The 21,567-nt window shown below is 49.4% G+C and overlaps 7 protein-coding genes across 7 annotated transcripts; 1 reads left to right on the forward strand and 6 right to left on the reverse strand.

The window, feature by feature from the left end:
* Positions 1-8,067: 8,067 nt before the first annotated feature.
* Positions 8,068-8,964, reverse strand: F5J12DRAFT_726616 (uncharacterized protein; the record flags this gene model as incomplete). Its single annotated transcript, XM_051741738.1, has 1 exon — positions 8,068-8,964. A coding segment is annotated over one exon (897 nt), but the record flags the coding sequence as incomplete, so codon positions are not given.
* Positions 8,965-9,079: 115 nt separating this feature from the next.
* On the reverse strand, positions 9,080-10,273 carry F5J12DRAFT_726582 (uncharacterized protein; the record flags this gene model as incomplete). Its single annotated transcript, XM_051741733.1, is given in 2 exon segments — positions 9,080-9,836; positions 9,849-10,273. 2 exon segments carry the CDS (start codon positions 10,271-10,273, stop codon positions 9,080-9,082), a joined length of 1,182 nt encoding a protein of 393 aa, XP_051595995.1.
* Positions 10,274-11,056: 783 nt separating this feature from the next.
* On the reverse strand, positions 11,057-12,697 carry F5J12DRAFT_423663 (uncharacterized protein). The gene is made up of 11 exons (XM_051739359.1): positions 12,561-12,697; positions 12,374-12,498; positions 12,257-12,319; positions 12,135-12,205; positions 12,059-12,083; positions 11,949-12,002; positions 11,703-11,894; positions 11,553-11,650; positions 11,332-11,499; positions 11,117-11,278; positions 11,057-11,064 (listed from the first exon to the last, which is right to left on the reverse strand). The coding sequence occupies exons 2-10, from the start codon at positions 12,407-12,409 to the stop codon at positions 11,263-11,265; spliced, it is 723 nt and encodes a 240-aa protein (XP_051595996.1). The 5' UTR covers positions 12,410-12,498; positions 12,561-12,697; the 3' UTR covers positions 11,057-11,064; positions 11,117-11,262.
* Positions 12,698-13,449: 752 nt separating this feature from the next.
* F5J12DRAFT_858316 (short-chain dehydrogenase) lies at positions 13,450-15,036 on the reverse strand. Its single transcript, XM_051746756.1, has 8 exons — positions 14,986-15,036; positions 14,881-14,935; positions 14,593-14,793; positions 14,363-14,529; positions 14,268-14,303; positions 13,935-14,202; positions 13,796-13,871; positions 13,450-13,732 (listed from the first exon to the last, which is right to left on the reverse strand). The coding sequence occupies exons 3-8, from the start codon at positions 14,728-14,730 to the stop codon at positions 13,494-13,496; spliced, it is 924 nt and encodes a 307-aa protein (XP_051595997.1). The 5' UTR covers positions 14,731-14,793; positions 14,881-14,935; positions 14,986-15,036; the 3' UTR covers positions 13,450-13,493.
* Positions 15,037-15,334: 298 nt separating this feature from the next.
* Positions 15,335-17,062, reverse strand: F5J12DRAFT_423628 (uncharacterized protein). The gene is made up of 5 exons (XM_051739358.1): positions 16,557-17,062; positions 16,322-16,487; positions 16,115-16,265; positions 15,951-16,051; positions 15,335-15,894 (listed from the first exon to the last, which is right to left on the reverse strand). Exons 1-5 carry the CDS (start codon positions 16,966-16,968, stop codon positions 15,471-15,473), a joined length of 1,254 nt encoding a protein of 417 aa, XP_051595998.1. The 5' UTR covers positions 16,969-17,062; the 3' UTR covers positions 15,335-15,470.
* Positions 17,063-18,141: 1,079 nt separating this feature from the next.
* On the reverse strand, positions 18,142-19,689 carry F5J12DRAFT_915340 (uncharacterized protein; the record flags this gene model as incomplete). Its single annotated transcript, XM_051749149.1, has 6 exons — positions 19,489-19,689; positions 19,271-19,426; positions 18,989-19,223; positions 18,790-18,940; positions 18,636-18,736; positions 18,142-18,580 (listed from the first exon to the last, which is right to left on the reverse strand). The coding sequence occupies exons 1-6, from the start codon at positions 19,658-19,660 to the stop codon at positions 18,142-18,144; spliced, it is 1,254 nt and encodes a 417-aa protein (XP_051595999.1). The 5' UTR covers positions 19,661-19,689.
* A 417-nt stretch (positions 19,690-20,106) lies between these two features.
* On the forward strand, positions 20,107-21,097 carry F5J12DRAFT_424367 (uncharacterized protein). The gene is made up of 4 exons (XM_051739362.1): positions 20,107-20,158; positions 20,209-20,689; positions 20,739-20,989; positions 21,044-21,097. Exons 2-3 carry the CDS (start codon positions 20,424-20,426, stop codon positions 20,905-20,907), a joined length of 435 nt encoding a protein of 144 aa, XP_051596000.1. The 5' UTR covers positions 20,107-20,158; positions 20,209-20,423; the 3' UTR covers positions 20,908-20,989; positions 21,044-21,097.
* The last annotated feature ends 470 nt before the right edge of the window (positions 21,098-21,567 follow it).

The following is a 21,567-nucleotide window of genomic DNA, read 5'->3' on the forward strand; positions in this document are numbered from 1 at the left end:
AATGCTCCAGGGAATGTTTGGATCTCCCATGTTACAGGTATTTCCAATACCTGTTGAGACCGTGTTGCCAATGTGATCTGGTATTCCACTGCCCTCTCTGATGGACGACTTGTTTCCTTTTTGCTCCGATGACTCATCTCTGACTCATTTATGTTGCTTATATGTTGTACTATAGATCCGGTGTCAGGCTCCTTGCTGCACATTGATTGCACAGCCGGTATAGCCTTCGTATCCTTGACTATCCCCATCATTGACACCAGATGACTCTTTCTGTTTCATTGATGAACTCATTGACTGCTGTGGATACGCGTCGTGACGCATCACGCATGACTGCTACGGTACTCGTACTTAGGAGTATTTAATCCTACATACTTCATCCTGTATCTGCAGTTTTTTGATAGCTTGCAACTGAGCTTCATCCCTTCACTTTAAATCCTTGTTCTCTCTCAGCATGAACAACCTTAGGGACTCGCCAGTAGACAGAACCTCTGTCAAATCATCGCGATAACTCAGCCATAGGGGTTACAACAAGTTTGGCCCGTAGTCTCCCACCTCACGTGCTTCATGCCTATTCTATTTGAAGAAGTCACCATGCTCAGGCATAACATACTGAGCTCAGGGAGGGCTTGGAGCGAAGTATATGGATGATAGATGATGATAAGTGAAGTAGATGATAGCTAGACCCTTAATAAAGTCTCAACTATCAAAGCTGATGAATGATTTACTGGGAGATGATAAATTGCGAGCAAGAGGGGCTCTCTGATGTCTTCTTTTTTTTTTGCTACCTAAGTACAGTGACTTATATACAGTACAGGGGCGTTGCCTATGGAAAACAAGGTGCAAACACTTGGTAAGTGATTGGTAACTGATGAGTAAGGAATGTAAGCGATGGGTAATCATCTTGGAAAGCATTGGTAAGCATTGGTAAGGACAAGTAAGCCAAAAAGTGAAGAATCAGTAAGCAAAGTCAAAAGATTGGTAAGTATTGGCAATAGGTGAGTCAAAGACAGTCAGAATGTCAAAGTATGAGTCAAGCAATGTCAGGAACTGGGAAAGTGCACTGGAATCGCATTAGGGGGAGGCTGTGCATGTCACATCTTGAAGAGATTGCTTCTAGGCCAAAGTGGGATGACAGAGAGGCAGCGCCGATCTGATGCTGATACAGTACATCCAAAAGCGGACAGGGTGAGTCAGATGTCAACAGGGGTCAAGCTTTGGGGGTCTGTGGGGTGACAGGAGCATAGGGGATCGCAACTTTCCCCCCCAAATCATCCTCTCAGCGAAGCAAATAAAAACTTCATGAACAAGGCTCTGTTGGAAGAGAGGATGAAGGGGGAGTGTCTTCTGCTGTATCTTGCAACAAGGAGGCAAGATGTGCATCATACTCATCATGGATGCGATCAGGGAGAGTGGAGAACAGTAGATTATACTGTAGCTGTTGCAATTTTGGAAGAATGATGGACAAGACTGGTATGAAGATGTTGCAGGGGGCAGGGAGGAAGGATCCATATGCTTCTTGGACCAGAGAGACTGAAACGACCACATAAGACCTTCCCAAGCAAATAACAGACCTGAGGCGACCAAAGAACGTCCTCCTGGAGGTCATACTGACAAAAAGAACATGCTGTCCAAGCTGGATGGGCTGAGAGGGGGCAGACGAGGGTGGGATGTACCAGGATGCTTCAGGACAGAAGCTGGTAGGAATTCCTGGTAGATATATGTAGCCATGGTCCCTAGCAAAGGGGACAAGCGAAATGACTGATGTGGAGGCAGCCATATCAGAAGAATTAGCAAAATGAGCATCTTTTGGAGGGAGTGCTGTAGAAACATGTGGAGTGCGCAAATCCTTTCCAATCCTGGAAGGTAGGATCGCGTGGCTGAGCACTACAAGCGAGTGTGGGAATGGTTTTGGTGTCTGCAGAATTGGTGGAGATATGTCAAAAAGCGGAATGCCATACATGGGTGCTTAAGAATTTTATTGGTGCTTAACTTGCCTCCTCCTTTTTCTTTGGCACCAACAACTTGTTCTTGTGCGAGGGATGACTGCCGACATTGCTGGCTGTCCTTCTTCGCATGAGGGCTATGGTCTTCACCTCCATTCATCAGCTACATCCATGTCCACCTCACCAAACACCTTTGGTGTGTGACAGCGCATAAGCTCGACAGCCCCAAACCCATAAGTGACTGAGATCAGGTCGTGTGTGATGCAACATTTCATAGGGCATGATCCCATTCAGTAAGACACGTGACCCTGTGTGATTATGTAGATAGGAAGCTGTGAGCATTGCCTCACCCCAGTAAGTGAGTGGGAGCCGAGCGAGATGTAACATGGCCAAGACATGTCCCTCTAACATGCAGATAACCCGTTCAGCAACCCTGTTTTGCTGGTGCATATATGGCATGGATAAACAATGAGCAATACCCTGTGAGTTCAAGGACTGGATGAATGTATTACTGAGAAACTCCCCCCCATTGTCCGACTGCAGAGCCTTGACCGTCATACCATGCTGCCATTCCCAGCGGGTCCAAGTGACCTCCCAGGCTTCAAGAGCCTGGTCCTTGTGGGCAAGCAGATGTACATCCAGGATGTGGGTATAGTCGTTGAGGATAACCATAAAGTACAACTTGCCATGGAAGGTCTGTACCGGCATAGGTCCCCCGAGATCAGTGTGTACAAGCTCAAGAAAGGCGGTGGTATGGCTCTTAGAGGGTTTGAACAGTGAGTGAGCATGCTTCCTGACCACACAGGACTCGCAGATTGACTGTGGACAGGGGGAGCTAATGGTGACACCAGACACGATCAAGGACAACCGACCCACTGCCTTGCTGCCAGCATTGCCAATCCTGGCATGCCACAAATTGTATGTGACCAGGATGTGAGCAAAGGCGGTGAGGACTGGGCTGGTGGTGAGGGGTAGGGGTGCATCAAAGCAAATGAACTCAAGGTCCAGGAAGCAGAGGTTGTTTGACTGTAACTGCACACCACCCAAAGGACATCCATGGTAAGAGAGCTCACAGCGTGCAGGTTCTCCCTGGAAATTACAACCCCAGCCCTGACAGAGCATCCACCCAACCAAGATGAGGTGCAGTGCAGCCTGCAGCACATGCAAACAATTGGTGAGTCATACCTGATACTTATCACTGCCAATGGATAGGAAGGCTAGACATTCACCATGTCCAGTAGTAGGTAAGTGTCCATGATTGGCTGTCTGAATATTCACAGACATGTCCAGCATATAGGTTCGAAAAAAGGTGCAATTGCTGACCAGCATGCAGGAAGTGCCCGAGTCCAAAAGACTAGAAGCTGAGAGAGTGCCAAGGCATGCCTTTAAGGCTGGTGATGGCATAGGTGCATCCCCACCTTTGTCAAGCTCAGTAATAACCATGCAAGTAAGATCCCCAGAGTGTGTGGTCCAAGGAGAGGCTGCAGAAGAGTCAAGTGCTGCTGCAGCCACTGGAGTTAATGTAGGAGCAGGAGGAGCAGGTGCAGTGGGTGTGGATGCAGTGGTCGCCACGGCCCAAGTAAGTTTGTCCTTTTCCTTGTCGCCCTTACCCTTCCGCCAGGAGGGTCATTGACCAGCCATGCCGCCCCCAGGCTTGAAGCAGTGTGCCTTATCATGATTGCTAGCACCACAAACGAGGCCCTCGCCAACAGGAGTATCACAGTAGGTGCCTGACAGATTGTTGCATGTCTTCCAGAGGCCTGTCACTGGGTTTACATTGGGTGGGCCAACAGGTGAGGTTGCAGTATTAGTGTATTCAGACCCCACAGACAAAAAGGAGAGTTGTTGGACCAAATGGTGAGCCTCAGCTGCAATCTTGACCGAAACACTCTCAAAAGTCACTGAGCTCATGGATAGCACCATAGAAATGGAGGAATGGGTTGTAGAGGCAGAAGTCTTGGACATGGAGGAAACAGAGGTGCCTGTAGAGGCAGCAGCTGCAACAGCACAGGAGCTTTGTAGGAAGAGGCAGAAAGATGGCCAGGTGCCAGTCTCCAGAAGACCTTCAATGAGATGGAAGATAGCCTCCTCATCCAAGTAGGACGCCCCCATGCGAATGAGGTCATGCCAAGCAGCAGAATGCTCTGACAAGTAACAAGCCACGTCACTGGCATCCTTCATACGCATGTGCAAGATCCTTGCTTGTACAAGGTGCTGTGAGCCAATGTCAACATGGTCGAAATTATCATGGAGAGTGACCCAAACATCCCGAGCAGTGGTAGACCTCTCTTGGGGAATGAGACAAAGAACAGCTGGCGATAAACACTGACATAAAACATCCTTTGCCACAGCATCTGCCTTAGACCAATCAACTATCGCCTTCTGCTCATCATCTGTGAGCTTGGCAGGATTTGCAGGTTTTGGCTTTACTGATGCAAACTCAATAGGGTCCAGCAGGTCTGTGCCATCGCTGACATGACTATATGCGCCCTCACAATCTAAGGCCAGAAGCACCTGCATCTTCCAGGCAAAGAAGGTGGAGGCATTGGTTAACTCAGGGATATGATCAAATTTGCCCATGATGAACAGTGACTGTCTGGAGCAGCTGGGGGTAGTGAAGACACACATTAAAGGTGTATATATGTGCCTATATGCGGATGGATGAGTCGTGTCAGAATCAGTGTTGAAGAGGGCTCATAACCTGTTGTAAACTGATAAGACACGCTCAGCGTCGTAGACACAAGTGCTGCCATTGACAATACCTGATAAGACACACTACAGGAGGTAAGTATACATGCATGTCCTCAGGGGTTACCGTACCCACCTCAGCGTTGTAGACACAAGCGCTGAGGTGTAAACTAGCGTAAACAGTTCTATAAGTACAAGAGCGCCTAACACGTGACCGTTGACACCTACAAGTGCATCCGTGAACGGCCGGCCCCGCATACTTACAATTGTGTCAGTGCGCCGTAGGATACTTTGTAGGCCACCCTGTATAGGCCGACCAAAGCCAAAGGCTGGTTCCACAAACACGATGCGTCCCTCTGGGATCCACATGGAAAGTGGTACGATAGGCCGATTCAGAGATAAAGAGGGCCCCCATCCTCGTCTCCTGTTCACCTGCACCCGCACCTTCTGATCAGCGTGTCTGTCTCCATCCGCCTCGATAATGCCTTTGACACATATATAAGCGAACAAGTCCCTCAAACCCGTTTTCTGCGAGGAAGCCCGTGAAACACTCAGAATTCCTGGGTCCCATGTACGCGTCTCATTCGGCGCAGCATCGCCAGTCAAGAGGCACCCCGAGTTCGCCAAAATGCTTCACGTCGCTGGCAATAGCCGGTCCTCTCACCAGATTCGAGACTTTGCTTAGTACTTGGACCATTGACTACGAAAGATTCTAACTTCTTACCATTTCTGTTTTATCTCCGCTCGCTGGCCAATCATAAACCCACACAGAGTCAGCTGGCCGAAATAGCGAATTTGCATACCGCGTTCATGTTCCCATATCACGGACTGGCTATGAATGCCTTTTGTGAAGGAATTCTTTGTTGTTTTCTCTGTAGATATTACCTGGAGCATAACAACAAAGGGTTCCCTCATTATGGATCCGAGGGGGGAACTCCCGGGTACAATGGCCCGCAGGTATTCCCTTGGGTATAAACAATCTGCCCTTGAACCTCATCACAAGACGCAAGGGCAAATTGTCTAGGGGACATCGCAACCACCAACATGGCACAACATCATAGGCCAAGGCCAACTGCTGTAATGTGAAATGCACGCACCATCATCACCAGGAACTCCGGGTATATGGCCAGTTGAACGAGGTGAACTATCGAAGATGCATCGTCGTTGTTTTCATACCTGCGATACGTTCCACTTATGCGTTTCCGGCCACCAACGTGTCTCTCGCTACTTCTAGGGATACCTTGTCCGTTCTTGACCTTGCTCATGGCTCGGCTCGTTTATGGTACAGTTACGCTTTAATCGTTCTACCGCAGGCGAGTCAATTCGTCAAGCTTACATTTAGAGCTCACTTCCCACGCTCGCAGGTACTTTCCAGGGAGTATCAATACGAAATTCCTCGAACAGAACAGAAAGCAAACCGAATGGAAACGGTGGGAATATAGGCATCCAGAACCACATTGTCGGAGTGCAGAAGCAGATGAGACATAGGCTACACACATACGTTGCAAGGGAGAATTCGATGGTGTGCCTTGCTACTGGTTTTCATCGGACCAGTGAGCTGTGGTCACGCACAGTGGGCAGTCGGAAGAATTGTCATGCTGGTGAGTTCCCCGTGTCTTGTTTTTCCTGCTCGCTTCAACGTTCCGAATCAGACAATGCGACTGCCGGCCGGACGCTCATCCAGTATTATAGGTGGCGCCTTGATATCCTCTTGAAAGGCCGGTGTGACATACGTTAAGCGCGAAATCTAGCACAGGGAAGCCTGGCAACAACTGACCCAAATACGAACCATGGGTCTATCCCTGAGCGTTCAGATTGTGAACGCTCCCTCGACGACTCCCTGTCTCTCGAGATGCCCTCAGAAGCAGACATACATATTCAGCAGAAAAAATCAACCTTCACGCTGTAATTCATACAAGCAAGAAGGGCAGGCTTCATAAAGGTCGCCCGCTAGAGGGGAAAAACGAAGATGGACTAGGGATGCATTACGACTCGTACCTTGAAGTTGTCATAGGTTGGCGTTGAAGAAGCCTTGACGACGTGGGCCAATCAGCGTTCACACCTGCTATCAGCCAAGGGCGTTCAGTACTATTGTGCATTCAAAACTCGACACTTCCGACAGCGATTCACCATATCCCCTAACCCACCTTACCTGCAGGTCAGTCTACCTTCGATTTTCCAGGAGGGGAACCATACTACTCAAAGTGCTTCCCCTACGACAACACCAACAACCGCTTTTACCCTCTATGTACAAGACTAACGGATTTATGGATAGCATAATCCACCGCCGGCAGGGGGCAGAGTCGTCCGAGTGCGCCGAGGCCAACTAGTACGTTGCCAACAAGGACAGCCTGTCAAATTTAGGTTGGAAGTGGTGGTCAGAGCGGAGACACCCGAACCTCCGGTGCAGACTAGGCGTGATCTGAGCGGGTTGCTGAGGGGATGGTGGGGACGGAAGCAACGATGACGTTCTACGATGATGAGTAAGGTATTTGGATGTGTTTGGCGGAAGGAGGACTTTACAAGGGCTTCGCCTCAGCTATCATTATCGTTCGCCGTTGTCGGTTTTGATTGTGATCACTTTCACCGTCGGTCTGGTAGTAGTAATTCTTTATCGCTACCTATGTCCCGCATGGCATGCACGCAGCAGAATCCCTTAACATGTGATATGAGCAGTGCGGATAGTAATCATCTTCCCATTTCGAATCGGTACAAGTTGACGCAACGCAGTAGAATCCGAGGGAATATATAGTGTTGTGAGTAAATGTATTCTAGCATGAACGGTAATCTGGGTATACCCGTCGCGTTACAAGAATTATCTAAGAAACGAGGAAGAACACACCAAGGCTGATTACAACGCGAAAATCTACACGATCTCCAGGATCTGGCACTGACTATCGAGAACACCAGCTACATCTTCAACGCGAACATTGATTAAGCAACCAGATGCGATTCTCTTCCAGTCGTTGTGAAGCGACGACTCTAGCAGAAGGGCATTAAATGGCTGTCCGAGCCATTCTAGTAAACTCCCTAGAACATCATCGGGTGCGAGTAGATCAAGTACTTTCGGGCTCCAAGGACGAATGAGGGCATATGGCAAAGTTGTACCTGAACCCTCCTGAAGGCGGGATGACATTGTGAGCTTCAGAGGTACCAGGTTAGTTGCAGAAATTTCATAGTCATGACACGAAGTGTTGGATGAGGTTGCTAGTTTTACCCTTGTGATCCGATGGACGATGCAAGGCAATGCAAGCCTACGACCGACGAACCGCGGGGAAGGTAACTGCACAAGGGCGTTATACAATATGTGCTCCTCTCCGCGATCAACGCCATTGTATTTGGAAGGGTTGCTCGGAATTGACTGCGCACAAGACAAAGTCTGGTATGGCGTGAGGCTTGCAGGGAAACAGCTATGGAACGGCAATGCTTCCTCGACCCAGTCTAAAACTGAGACATCTCCTGACCGTGAAATGATCTCCACCAAGAGCCGTCCAAGGGCTCCCTCTGCGAATTCACCGTAGATGACAGGTAAATGAACCTGGAAAATTCTGAAAAGCGAATAAGCAGAATCTTCTGACCGGGTGGTAGAACGTGCCGATGCCCATCGAAGCCTAGAGCGTGCATCATCTATGCCTGGGCTAAAGTTCTTAAGATGTGACTCTCCAATTCCTGTTGCCTTTTGAAGCTCTGCGAAAATAGCGCTGTCCACTTTGTGGTTTGGAGAAGTGCAGCCCTTGTAGAGGGACCAGTCCTGAGTGTAAAAGAGGATCCTAGGAGAAGCCAGCAACTCCTGGAGAGTCCAACCCCGTCGGAACCAGACGCTATTGGTGGATGAAGCTGAGTCGGATACATCGGAGAGATGCACGTTGGTTAAGGCCGAATGATGATACCAAGAAAACATAGACGCGATGGCTTCTTGTAATTCCGAACTACTGTCCTTATTGATGCAGCACGTATCACTCCATGCCCATGAGTAGCGGTGTCGAAGAGTGAGAAGTGAGAAGTTTCGGAGCTTTGCGATGCCTTCTCTATTACCCAAATCATAGATATTATTTCCTTGGATGTCACGTAGTAGGGGTTCGCCAGTGCCCCACCTATGAGACAGTGTACCGTACCGAAAGAATTTCGAGATTGTTGAGTGAACTAACGCCTTGCATGCAGGATCGTCATGTTTGAAGGATATGGAGGACAAGGAGGATAGCAGCTCATCGTAATGAATGCTACCCTCAAAATACGATATCTGCGCATCCCGATCACACAGGACGCCCGTTATCGTGTTCAGTAATCGTGGTGGGAGAGTCTTGATGGTTTCAGCGACAATGTTCCGAACCATCTGTTTGACACCCGACGACCCGGCGCCAGAACCAATGGCTTGCATCGTAAGGTTCGGCAGACTCCATTTTCTGGTCAGCAAATCCACGCAGTCTGCAAGAAAGTCGAGGCACGAATCATAATGTTCCAAAGGGCAGAGCGCCAGGGTAGCACCGAGCATGCGTGACAGCCTCAGCCAAATCATCCTTGACACATAGCCTCTGGTATTTTTCACGGAGACATGTCGCGAGGTTTAATAGAGACATGCACTTGTCGGAAGGTGATGGTGGAGTGCATTCTAGTGCAGTTCGGCGGAGAGTTATAACTTCATCTAAATCTGCCAAGTCGTCGCCTCTTCTGAAACGCTCGTGCAGGCTATTTGAGAGGCTGACAAGAGACGCGAAGCGTCCTGGATGACCGGGGGGAGTGAATTGCAAGGCAGTAAGTCGGAGGGTAATGATTTCCGTCAAATCCTTTGTGCCACCCTCCCTGCTAAACCGCTCATCGAGACAATCCAACAGCTTGGCAAGAAACACGGGGTGTTCCGGATGCTCTGGTGGAGTGAACTGCAAGGCAGTGCATCGGAGGCGAACGATTTCTGCCAAGTCTGATGCACCTGCCTCACGCCTGTGCCGTTCGTGCAGGCTATCCGCAAGATTATCGAGAAAGACGACATGTCCTTGGCGCCCCGGGGGAGTGAGTTGCAAGGCAGCGCACCGAAGAACAATAATTTCCTCCAAGTCTGATGCATCGGCCTCCCTCCTGAATCGTTCGAGCAGGCTATTCGCAAGGTTGTCGAGGGACGCGACGTCCCCTTGATGCCCCGGAGAAGTGAGCTGCGGGGAAGCACGTCGGAGGGTAATAGCTTCCTTCAAGTCATCCATATCGCCATCCCTCAGGAATCACTCTTTAGGGGCATTTGCAAGGTCGTCAAGAGACATCACACGTCCTTGGTGCCCCGGGAAAGTGAGCTGCAAGGCAGCGCGTCGGAGGTCGATGACTTGACCCAAATCTTCGATACCGCCCTTCGCCTTGAATCGCTTGTCCAGGCTATTCGCGAGGTTGACAACGGATGTAAGACGTTCTCGGCGCAATGGGGGAGTAATATCCAATATAGCACGTTGAAAGTTGATGATATCCGCCGAAGTATCCATGTCACGCTCCCTGCTAAACTGCAGGTTCAGGTCATTAACCAGATTGGCGAGCGATGCAAGGCGTTCTCGAAGCGCTGAATCGTCGCTATTTGTATACCACTCTTCGACCCGCTCCAGCGCTTCTGGAGGAATCCTTTCAAGCTCCCAGGAGATGTCCCTGTCGTCAAAAGGGCTCATCACGACCAAGGAATCAATCTTGTCAAGAACGGCGTCGCGACTCGGGATCCTACAATCGAAACCCTTGATTTGCAAGTGAGCATTCCGCCACATTTCCGACTGGCGGTATATGTTGATAGCTAAATTTACGGCGTCACGTGTAAGATTCTTGTCGTCCATGACTGCGAACAATATCTCCAAGATGTGTACCAGATGGACAATGTAAGCCATGAAGCTATGGTGCACGTCGCGTCTAAAGAGGAGGCAAATCGTAGGGAATATTGAGTACGATACAACGTCACCCACATTCGCCGGTGAATGGACCTCAGAAAGACAGGGTCCGCTTTATATGGCTGAACTGTAGGCGCAGAAGTCACGAGGGGAACTCCAGACCTTGAACTGTACGGCTGCCCTTAAGTATGATGTTGGTGCGTCCTGAATAGTAGCGGTAGCACTTACTCGTTCGTGAAGTTCGTAGTAGTGACGCGGGGGAGCCGAGAGAATGCAGGAGTTGATGCATTGGTGATCCCCGCTATGTTTGCCATAACTTCTCGAAATTCATTGCTGTACAGATACTGTGGTGAAGGTTTCAGAAAATAACTGCGGTGTTAATTGGGTGACACTCACCTGAGATGGGTCGTTGAAATTCCAAACAGAACCTGATGTCGGTATGAATGGCAGCAAGGCAACTGACAATCGCGCGTCCCCCTAAATTAACGCATGAAAACAGTGTCCTCCAATATCCTTAGCAGAGTGGCATGAATATCCGAGTAGTTCCACGCTATAGTGACTGCTTACTCTGCTGCCCGACGCTATACGAAAACTCTTCAGGTCACGACACGAACACAAGTGAAGAGAACCAACATTATTGACCCCTCGATCTTCAGACGCGGTCTCATTCTTAGCGCACATGCAGTCATCGCCGACTTTGGCAATGGTGTACCTAACTGAGACGCGAAAGTCTCGGCGACCTTCACATGAGTGAGTTGGATTAATTCATGGAGCTTTGCTCAAGCCCGGCGCTTGCTAGTAGTCCAATGGTTGAACCGCGGAAAAGAATCAAAACAAATATAACCCACAGCTGACCGCAACAAATGAGAGTTCTGTGTCTTTGACGAGGTCCTGAATTGGCTGAATACAGTTCCTTTGTAAATACACCTTCGCCGCCACCTCTGGATATATTTCTCTTTGTATTGCAAGGTAAATTAAAAGGTTGTCGTATTTCGTGAAGACGACGATCGCTGGAACTAACGACAACGATGATTCAGGAAGTGGGTCGAAAAAGGCAGACTTTGCTCACTGTCGTGAAGAACGTTCGCATGCCGTTTCAAAAATGTCTCCGCACCCTCGTACAGAACTCTTTCTCCATATTCTACAATGGGTGTTCCGAAGCACAGCCTGCAACATGAACCGTTTGTTGGGGTCTTTGCAACTCTGAGAAACGACTTACCAGACCGCATGCAGCTGATCTCTGACGTACTCCTTCTCCTTCCGTTTTTTTAATGAATGACTTCACGCCCTCACAGTTGGCGTCAACTGCGGGATTGAAACCGTCACTATAATGTAAGACCAATCGATCGTTTTGCGGTGAGACGAGTTCCTTCTCAATATCTGCTTGTCCTGGCTCGAAATTTTCGGCGGACTAAGCATCCCATCCTCAACTGTCAGAGTGTACGTATGTTGACAGTCACTCAACTGCTTGTTCGATTCCAAAGACTCTGTTAAACAGCGTAGATTTCCCAACACCGGGCTGCAAAGATATCTTCGTTGAAAATCATCTGAGTGGCACCTACAAATGCTCATTACCTGTCCGATTACCAGTATCCGACAACTGACATAAAAGTGTAAGATACTTGCGCCGCAGGGAGTTAAACGCACTCGCCGAGGAAATAGGTTAAGGAGTTTCTCAGCAGTAGGCTGTAGGAAATTAGGGTCTCGACCGGAACCTGCGTTCTGTAGATACTACATCAAAATGTTTCAAGGTCAAATCCACTGCGCACGTACATCTGAGACAATACTGGATGACAGGCCAAGGGTGATGATCAGCCTGTTACACACAGTCTGAAACTCAGACATCATTTAGATAGAAAAGAGGAAGAGAAAATAGCGCATCGGACTCACTCTGCGTCGGCAGTTTGGATAGTATATCGTGAACATTGATTTCGATCACCTCGGGGGCCTTCTTGGGTAGAACAAACCACCCTCGATGTGCAACCGAGAAAGAAATTGTCTCGCCTCGAACTGCACTATTAGATACAGGCCAAGGGTTTGAGGAATGGATATACATATGCCAAACAGAAATCCTTACAGAGGTTGACCGAAATCCTCACGAAAGTGGTGTTTTCCTCGCCGAGGGATACTTCGTCGATGATCGTCGAAAATGACTTCGATGGATTCAACATTATACCCGGCAGCTTCGCAACTCGATGTCTGTCTCATGCGACGTCGGAATCAATGGAAATGACGGCCTGAAAACCCATACATGATACTCGCAAAGGTTGGAGTATAGGCATAGCTTGGAGATCAATTTGAACCTACGCCATGGTGGTACAGGGTTGCCGAACGGCTGGTGGAAACAGAGGTTAAACCTTTACGCCCGAATTCAGTTAAGCGCCAACTAACTCGTTAAACAGTGAGCGCGAAATTGACGCGAGGCCGACGGCAAGATCGATACACTGATTTCAAGCACAAAAGCACACCATCATGAGGGACGGATAGAATGGTTCGATGCAAACAGCGGTAGCGACCCGCAGCAGCCAAGTCCTTATCAGCGGAAGCGCCAACACTAGTACCGGGTGGCCGGACTCGCTATCAGAATCACTACTGTGGTATGAAGTATCCTATTTGGTTTTCATGGAGACGAACAACCGCAAATGGTGGTATGCCTTGAGGCATAAAAGGGACTAAAGGTTGAGAGGAGAAATAGGGATCATACATAAGAATATTGCGTGCAAATTCGGCAGCCCGTTTAACGTTTAGGCTTCAGGGACTGCGCAGTTACAAACAGGAGTATTGGACGGAACGAAAGCCGGGTTGGAAATTCTGGTCACCGTGCGCCATGCCACGAGGGTCATATACAGATCACTGGATTCTCACACAGATCATCTCTGTAAAGGTTCTCCACTTGCTCCTCCAAGTAAGTCCACAGTTCTTTTCCAAGTTGCAGATCCTGTGTATATGGGTGGCATTCCCCCACCCGCGCCCATGGCACGAAGTGCTGCAGGCACATCGATCCGTTTATCTATACAGCGCGCGAACAAGGGAAAGGAGAGATCGGCACCTGACCGCCAAGTCCTAGCAGTCTCCAGCGATGTACCCGCGTACAGTTGCGTGAGCGCACCGTCTGAGACTTGGTACAGGACCACGCCCTTGAAACACGAAGTAATACATCAACTAGAGCACACAACCGCATGGAACGGCATACCGCCATCCACCGAATAATGCCTGTGTGATTCCGAAAAAGTTTAGTCGCAATCAGACCTAGTTGCCAAGGTTCAGGAGGTCGCCATGTGACAGATACGCGCAGAAAAATTCGAGACAGACCTGGGTTGGCAGAGGTCGACACTATACCCTGATCTCCATACCGGCGGTGCAACTCCGCAGAGAACACGACGTTAGCCTGACGAGTCCATCTCAGGAGATCATGTGCATATACATATGGGTCACATGGTCATAGCCATACCGCTTTGCTCTGGCAATACAACGGCATCGCGTACTGCGCCCTCCGTTTTGGAGTGTCTTTGAAAGTGTCGAAGTCAAGACTTCCGAACCAGTGTGCGGTCGAAGAGGTATTCACAATGCGGACGGTACCAACAGGAGAGGACTTTGCGGTCGAAAGAAGGATAGGAAGGAGGAGTTTAGTAAGGTAAAAGTGACCGAGTACGTTAGTGCCAAATTGCAGGTCATATCCGTCATCTGTGAGTAGTTCAACGGGCGGGTGCATGACACCTCTAAAGAGAGGCGCAAGTCACGAACAATGTCTGTACGGACTCGAATCATACACGCATAAACTCACGCATTGTTGAAGAGCACGTGGAGCTGCGTTTCCTTGCTGTCATGCAAATATGGTATATACAGTGAAGAAACGACGACGAGAAACCTAGTACATACCTCAGAAACTCCTCGGAAGCCTCCTTGATGGACCGGAGGTTGGCAAGGTTTAGCTTGAGGAGATGCGCATCGCGGCCAGTGCGTTCCTTGAGTTCCATGAGAGCCGCCTCTCCTCTGGAAACATTACGGCAGGCAATCCAGACTTTGGCGTTCTTCGTAAGAAGTACCTAGGAAGTCCAGAACGTGAGCAGTTGACACACATCCAACACACCATTAATTGGTGACCATACTCTAGCGGTTTCTTTCCCGATCCCGGCGTTAGCGCCGGTTACAAGGACGACCTTTCCAGTCAGGTCGGGGATATCGTCAGTTGTGAACTTTGGCCTCGGCGGAACGAATTCGCTGAGGAATGAGAATGTATGACCCATGAAGATGAGTGCCAGGTTCTGATTGGGGGAGTCCCGTTAGCCGAATATGCGTGCGACGAAATGCTGCGTCAATAATGCAAGTGAGTTCGATCACAACGAATAGTCCGTTCTCGTTAGAGGTGGTCTTTCGGTTGCTCGAGAAGAACTGACCAAAAGAACTATGTCCTTGTGTGCGTTCGGAGTGCAGCTGGAGGCAAACGAGAAACTAAGAAGGAAGACATAAGGAAAAGGAAGAAAAAGGGAAAGACTGTTTACACGTGTAGTGCGACCGTCGACGGTCGTGGGGCACTTTCAGGTGCACACCGCATTGAACCACTTGCCTGCTACGTCGCAGCCAAGCGGCTCGACGCGGGGTTGCAAGCTCTCTATCTGACTGGAATCTGACAGAGGAAGGCTGATACACGGGCTTTTGGCAGGGTGGCGACATCGACTTGAACGGTATGACATGTAAGTGTATTTGCCAGTGCATCTCGAGTCTGTGGCCACCACACGGCCACCAGATCAAATCGTAATGGAAAGACAACAACCCCGAATCAAAAGAATCAAAAGCGTCGAAGGGGAATAGTCATTCCTTACAACGAGTATTACCGCATATACACAACTCTTTCACTTGGAATGCTACGGCCAATGACCCATAGAGTCTCACTCACTCATTCTCTGTACCACGTCCTCCCAATTAGTAGCCATCCATTATGTGTTCAGTTATGCACTTGAATGCTAGGAATTAGTTTACGATATAATTACTTCGTTTTGCTTGCATTGGCAAACACGCCGCCGCCGGCCTTTGTGGTCAGGAAAGCGGTTGGAAACGAGAATGGCTGCGTTGCCGAGGCCACAGTGGGAGGAGTATGAAATAGGGATGGAGTAGTTGGGGCAAGCTGGGTCAGCGGGACTGTGGTGGCGGGCTGGACCTGCGGGACTGTTGTCGTGGGTGGGGTCAGCGAGAGTGCCGGGGCGGGTCGGGTCGACGAGCTTGTTGTGTTAGGCACAGACAAGTAGTGCTGCCGAATAATCCGTGTGTGAAGCCCAATCAAAATATCAGCTCCATTGGCCAACTCATTCTTGGCGATGCGTCTCATGAGCTGTGGGAAGCCTTGGATAACGGGAATGGTTGCCAAATTCTGCGCAAGCAAGTCGAGCTCGGATTCAAGAACATCTGGATACCTAATCATGTTGTCGCTCTGAGTGTGCACGAGCCAATATATGAAGTGCGTGCAAACCTTCCAGCAAAACTGCAAGCTAATTCTTGCAACACGTTGTTTTCGTTCACATTCTTACAAATGAAGGCAAAGGCTTGATCACGAGGTTGGTTGAGACCAAGCTGGGGGTGCAGTGACATGTCAGAAGCACGGCTATGAGTGATAGGAAGGCTATGTTTTCCTACCTTTGTGGCGAGGGCATACATGGACTTGGCTGAGCACAGCGGTCTTTTGTCGCCGTTGGGAGTGAGGCTTTGGGAATCCCGTGAACCTGAAGACATGAGCGGCGAAAAGGTAATCACGCCTGTGTATAGATAGTACACGAGGCAGTACCACCTTCCAGGTGGGTCCACGTCAGCCTCGCATACTTTCGCAGCGGCGAGACAACGTGCGTCTGAAATGCAGTATCCTTGACAAAGATACGGCGGCCTTTATATGACACCGAAGGCCTCGCGCAGTTCGCTTGGGCAATCTTCGTGTCGAGTTTCTCGTCGTTACGCTCGTCCGGACCTGAAATGGTGCCCGGACTTTTCTTGACATCGTAATTCATCTCGTAACCTGGGGTCCCTTGTGTGTAAGTTCAGATGTTACAGTGAAACATCGAAGGCCACGTTGAGTGCCACTGACCATCATCATCTTCGTCAGTGTTTCCATCGTCCTCGTCCTCGAGATCGCTGTCACTTTCGTAACCATAGTCACCCAGCGGAAGCCCGTCAAATAATTCGTCGCTATCCTTGACGTCTACCGTCTTCGGGCCAGATGGAGTGGTTTCCGAGCTGAACACTAAGTCGAGGTGATTGGTCCCTCGGAAGACATTGTTGGAAATAGCATAACACTCAGAGTCAGCAAAATATTTTGCACTGTTCTTGAGGAGAGCAGTGTTGGAGTTCAACACGCGAGGGTGCCGCACTCTCTTCGAAGATTTTGACCTGGAGGAGAACAAATGAAAATGAACGTCAATGATTTCCTCCGCCAGCAAGGATCGCCTGAGCAGGTCCTCCGTCCACGCCGGTGTACTAGTGCTCTGCTGGGATGACATGAGGGAAGAGAACCTCGAGCGCCAAACAGGGCCCAAGAGCGCGGTCGTCTTTATGTGCCTTTCAGCAAATATTGTGCCTTTGTATTGCTTGTTGCGTACTCAGCACGAGGTGGCTCTCGTATCGGCGCGTGTCGTGGCACAGTCACGTGGGCCGCAATCACCGCACAGCACCAGGAGTCTATAGTACCCTACCCCATCTCCTCTCCAACCCCAATTGTCGTGTTAGGAGACATGCATATACGACTACGTTTCTTGTACTTTCTCCCCTTTACACATGCGCACATGCGCGTCGAACTATCCGTACTGGCTTTCTAGAACGGTCGGAGTAGTGATATGAGCTGGAACTGAACTGATTTCCCGCAATGCCCTGTGACTTGCTCTTGATATAATCAAAGGATGCTGGTGAGCAATAATGTATGGTCTTATGGGCCTATCTCAAGCCTGATGCAAGTAATTGGATGTTCATGGTGAGTGTTTCTACCGCGTCTCTGAACATTAGTGGCTTCCGGTTTCAAGCTATGCTGGCATCGATTTTCTCGACTAATGGGTTGGTAAGAGCCGTTCAATACTGAGTAATTTACATGCAGAAACGAGGAAACACACGGCGGAAGATGAACGTCCTGCGAACGACGATGTCCTGTTTTTTGTTTTGTCTTCGCCACCGATGCTAATTTTCACGACGTACGTAGGACATCTACACATCCTTCACGAAGCGTGCAAACTTTGCCACTGACGAGACACTTCACGGCATTGCGGATTAGTGAGGAGTTTTCTGTACCGACCATAACCGTGCGCCGAATGACTACTACCCAATCTCACCCACGTCGGACGTTACCTTCGGAGATGAAAGAGGGAGGGTTGAGCACCAGCTATCAAGTACTATCTACATTAGTAGTCAACGAATGATTCGGCGCTGGCAAGCGCATTCTTGACTTCGTCCGCTGGTTCTTCCAAGTAATGACCATAGCAGTGGACGCCCACTTCCTGGAACCTCGAGCGGCGTGATCGGCGCCTGTTTCCAGGACAGAGTCCTAGGCGACCCGAAGACAAGTGCAAGCATCTCGGATAGACGAGTGTATCAAGTACACGTACAAACTGTAATGTCCGACTCTAAACAAGCCCGGAAGTACGGTGCATTTTGCTCTGGGTAGAATGTACTCAGATGACAGCCTTCTAGTATTTCTTCTTCATCCTCTTCGGAATCGAGCCGTCCGCATTCTTAGTGGGAGCTGCGCTACCATACGATGAGAGCCACGACGTCGTAGGATGTGTCGAGGATGATGACGGACACGGTTGTTCCTCTTTGTCTGAGATGTTACGTTCGACAAGTTCTTCCCGGATCCACTCGGAAGTGGTAACTGAATTGGATGCTTTAAGTTGTATAGGAACTCCTTCCAGGGATGATGGCGAGCGGGGCAGAGCTGGAGTGGATCGTGCAGGTAAATAGTGTTTACGAAGAATTCGAGCATTGTATCCAATCAAGATATCAGCCCCATGGGACAGCTCCTTTTGAGCAATCCGTCTCATGAGGTGGGGTAAGCCTTCAACAATGGGCGCACTTGCTATCTCTTCCGCAAGTAAGTCCAGTTCCAGTTCCAGGACGGCCGGGTACCTGCTCATGACATCGTTCAGTGGGAATGTACAGGACATTTGAAAGTTGCACGCACCTCCCAGTAAAACTACTGGCCAATTCTTGTAATAAGTTGTTTTCATCCACATTGCTGCGAATAGAAGCAAAGGCCTGATCACGGAGTTCGTCGATACCGAGCTGGATCGTAACTCGTCAGTGAAATGCCTCAATCGATCAGGACTTTCTCAAACCTTTGTCGCCAGGCTGTACATCGACTTCGCTGAGCATTGCGGCTTTGACTTTGCCGTGCGTGAAAACTTCTGAGGCCCCTGAGGACCCGACGATTTGAGCGGCGAAAATGCGATATTATCTGTGTAGAGATAGTACATAAGGGAGTACCACCTACATGGTATAAGTTACGCAAAGTTCCGTGGTGGAGGGACAACGTACGTCTGGAATGCAGTATCCTTGACGAAGATGTGGCAGCCGTGGTCGGACAACGACGGCATGTTCTGAGAACCCCACGATGACATCGCACTGGTCGTACCTAAGCCATTCTGTTTGACGGGAAACGTATAATCATCTGCAGAACTTGATGTATCCGGTAAGTAGGGATATGACACCGTCTCCTCGTAATCAGAACCCGTGGCCACAGGTGTGTGGGCGCGTGATGCTAAGATATCTCCTGGACGTTATAGCACCAATGTTAAAAGGTGTACTGGGTACACTGACCAGTATCACTTTTGACAGAGGTGCCATCGTCCTCGTCCTCGAGGTCACTGTCACTTTCGTAACCATAGTCATCCAGCTCAAGCCCGTCAAAGATGGAATCCGTTGTCTTGACATTGATCATCAGCGCAGGAGACGGAATCGCAGCTGAGCTAAACACTGATCAAGAACAATCAGTAACTACTAGGATGTCGTAGTGCTAGCAAATCAATAGAGCTTACGGTCATCAAAGTATTTTGTACCAGTGCTCTTGAGGAGGGCGGTGTTGGAATTCAACGTACGCGGAAGGAGTACTCTCGCCTTAGATCTATAGGAGAACAGATGGAAATGAACATCGATAATATCCTCTGCCAACAACGATTTTCGTATGAATTCATCGGTCCAGGCTGGCATTCCGATACACGTCTTGAAAGATGAGGATAGCATCTGGAGCTGTGAAAAGAGAATGGGGGATCAAGTGTGCGTGCACACTTATAAACCCTCATTCCAGTTCTCCGGGAGCCCGTTTCCCGATGCTTCTTGATATACCCATCTTGGACCAGCGTAGATCGTCCTTGAGGAATACTTCCATGTTAATCAACTAAGCGTTGAGTTTTCATGATGAAATACGTTGGAGTAGTGGGAGACAGCCTCACTAGCAATGAGCTGAGCCCCAGGCAAGCTGTAGGACGATGAGCTACTAAACTCTACATGCGTGCAACCCGCCTCCGACCATGCTGACTCAGCACAGCGGCTGTGCTCCCTGCTACACCCCCCAGTCCCCCCTACCCCAATGTGGGAATGAACACCTCATCAATTGTGATGCCAGTAGATTCTGATTTACCCTTTCCCCAAGTCACTATCATTCAACCTCAGAGCAAGCTGGCTTCTAACATGGAAGTTTTGCCAAAGGTATGGAGGCACCAGCGCTGGTCCTTGAGAAATAAAACTGTACACGCCAGGGAGGGTCGGGACCAGTGGTGGAAGGACTTGTGTCGGACGATTCACGAGCGGCATTGCCTGAGTTCGAAGTTTTTGCACCTCGGAAGTGTGATGAATACATCCTGATATCACGTCTACATGGAAGCATGGCGGAACCCTCGGTGCACATATATACAGCCATGAGCCGGCCTCTGCGTCCTAGAAAATTTACACTCGCCTTGTGTCGTTTGGTATAATGTACCTTCTCTCAACTTCACAGTGCGTAGTATTTCCCTCAACCGTCGTACTGACCCTCGCTTTCCCCTTCATCGTCGCATCTGTGTTACCACCCACAACTTTTTCATGTCCGACCTCGCTATGGCGGCATCCAGAACGCATTTATTTGCTGTGGATATCAATATGTACTAATGTTTGTTGGCAGAATCTCCTTTTCTTGAAGTTGGACAATGGATGGCCATACACAACAATGATTGCGGCTGAAACCCCGGAATGCCACGCCAGGTCAGCCCCGCTATGTGGTTACTGTAGTTCATATGCCGATCACCAGAAGGAACCCGGGGGTGACTCATATGTGTCTCTTTCTAGAAACCAACAAGTGCGGACAATGTCACAGACGCTTTGACTTCGCTCCGACCACCGTGACGGCTGGTTGGCTCATCGACTCCAGTGGATCTTGTCAAAGCGTAGTTGAATCGCGCATTCAGCAAGGAGGTCAATGATTTCAATGCAGTCCACCATTGCCTTGCTGCCGTCCGCATAAAATATCCAGTCTTCATCCGTCAAGTCTCTGCAATCTCATCTGTAACCACTTCCTCTTTTCTATTCATACACGGAATGTCCAACTCCGAAACCTAGTCAAGTGACCACACCTACTCTAATCTCTCGCTTGAAGAGCCATTCGAGCTAAGACCTATGGCCTTAGGGGCCTATCCCTATCTCAAGCCTGATATAAACGATTGGGCAATCATAGTGGGTGTTTCTACTGCGTCTCTGAACATTATGCCATCCGATTTCAAGGTATTCTGGCATCAATTTTCTCGGTTACTAGGTTGGCAAGAGCCGTTCAATACCAAGCAATTTACATGTAGAAACGAGGAAATACACAGCGGAAGATGAAGGTCCTGCGAACGACGATGTCCTTTTTTTTGTTTTGTCTTCGCCACCGATGCCAGTTTTCACGACGTACGGAGGACATCTACACATCCTTCACGGAGCGTGCAAACTTTGCCACTGACGAGACACTCCACGACATTGCGGAGTTTCTATAATCGTGCGCCGAATGACAATCTTCCATCACGATTTTTGATCGCAGGGGGCCGGTACTGAGTTTGACCGTCATTCAATAGTAAATCTATATGCGTCTTTGGTAATTACATCCA

Source organism: Pisolithus orientalis (assembly GCF_024613125.1).
Source record: "Pisolithus orientalis strain OTSU chromosome Unknown F5J12scaffold_45, whole genome shotgun sequence".
Lineage (NCBI taxonomy): Eukaryota > Fungi > Basidiomycota > Agaricomycetes > Boletales > Pisolithaceae > Pisolithus > Pisolithus orientalis.

What these genes read in the sequence shown, in the direction of transcription:
- F5J12DRAFT_423663 (XM_051739359.1), bottom strand. Translation starts at nt 12,409, where the DNA reads ATGTTCACGATATACTATCCAAACTGCCGACGCAGA. An exon ending in CATCCAGTATTGTCTCAGAT is followed by an intron (nt 12,206 to 12,256) that starts GTACGTGCGCAG and finishes TAGTATCTACAG; the next exon opens with AACGCAGGTTCCGGTCGAGA. An exon ending in GATCAGCTGCATGCGGTCTG is followed by an intron (nt 11,651 to 11,702) that starts GTAAGTCGTTTC and finishes TTCATGTTGCAG; the next exon opens with GCTGTGCTTCGGAACACCCA.
- F5J12DRAFT_858316 (XM_051746756.1), bottom strand. Translation starts at nt 14,730, where the DNA reads ATGGGTCATACATTCTCATTCCTCAGCGAATTCGTTCCGCCGAGGCCA. An exon ending in CACGTGCTCTTCAACAATGC is followed by an intron (nt 14,203 to 14,267) that starts GTGAGTTTATGC and finishes GCCTCTCTTTAG; the next exon opens with AGGTGTCATGCACCCGCCCG. An exon ending in TGTATTGCCAGAGCAAAGCG is followed by an intron (nt 13,872 to 13,934) that starts GTATGGCTATGA and finishes TGGACTCGTCAG; the next exon opens with GCTAACGTCGTGTTCTCTGC.
- F5J12DRAFT_423628 (XM_051739358.1), bottom strand. Translation starts at nt 16,968, where the DNA reads ATGTCATCCCAGCAGAGCACTAGTACACCGGCGTGGACGGAGGACCTG. An exon ending in CACTGACGAAGATGATGATG is followed by an intron (nt 16,488 to 16,556) that starts GTCAGTGGCACT and finishes AAGGGACCCCAG; the next exon opens with GTTACGAGATGAATTACGAT. An exon ending in AAGGATACTGCATTTCAGAC is followed by an intron (nt 16,266 to 16,321) that starts GCACGTTGTCTC and finishes CCCACCTGGAAG; the next exon opens with GTGGTACTGCCTCGTGTACT.
- F5J12DRAFT_424367 (XM_051739362.1), top strand. Translation starts at nt 20,424, where the DNA reads ATGTACCTTCTCTCAACTTCACAGTGCGTAGTATTTCCCTCAACCGTC. An exon ending in ACCCCGGAATGCCACGCCAG is followed by an intron (nt 20,690 to 20,738) that starts GTCAGCCCCGCT and finishes GATCACCAGAAG; the next exon opens with GAACCCGGGGGTGACTCATA.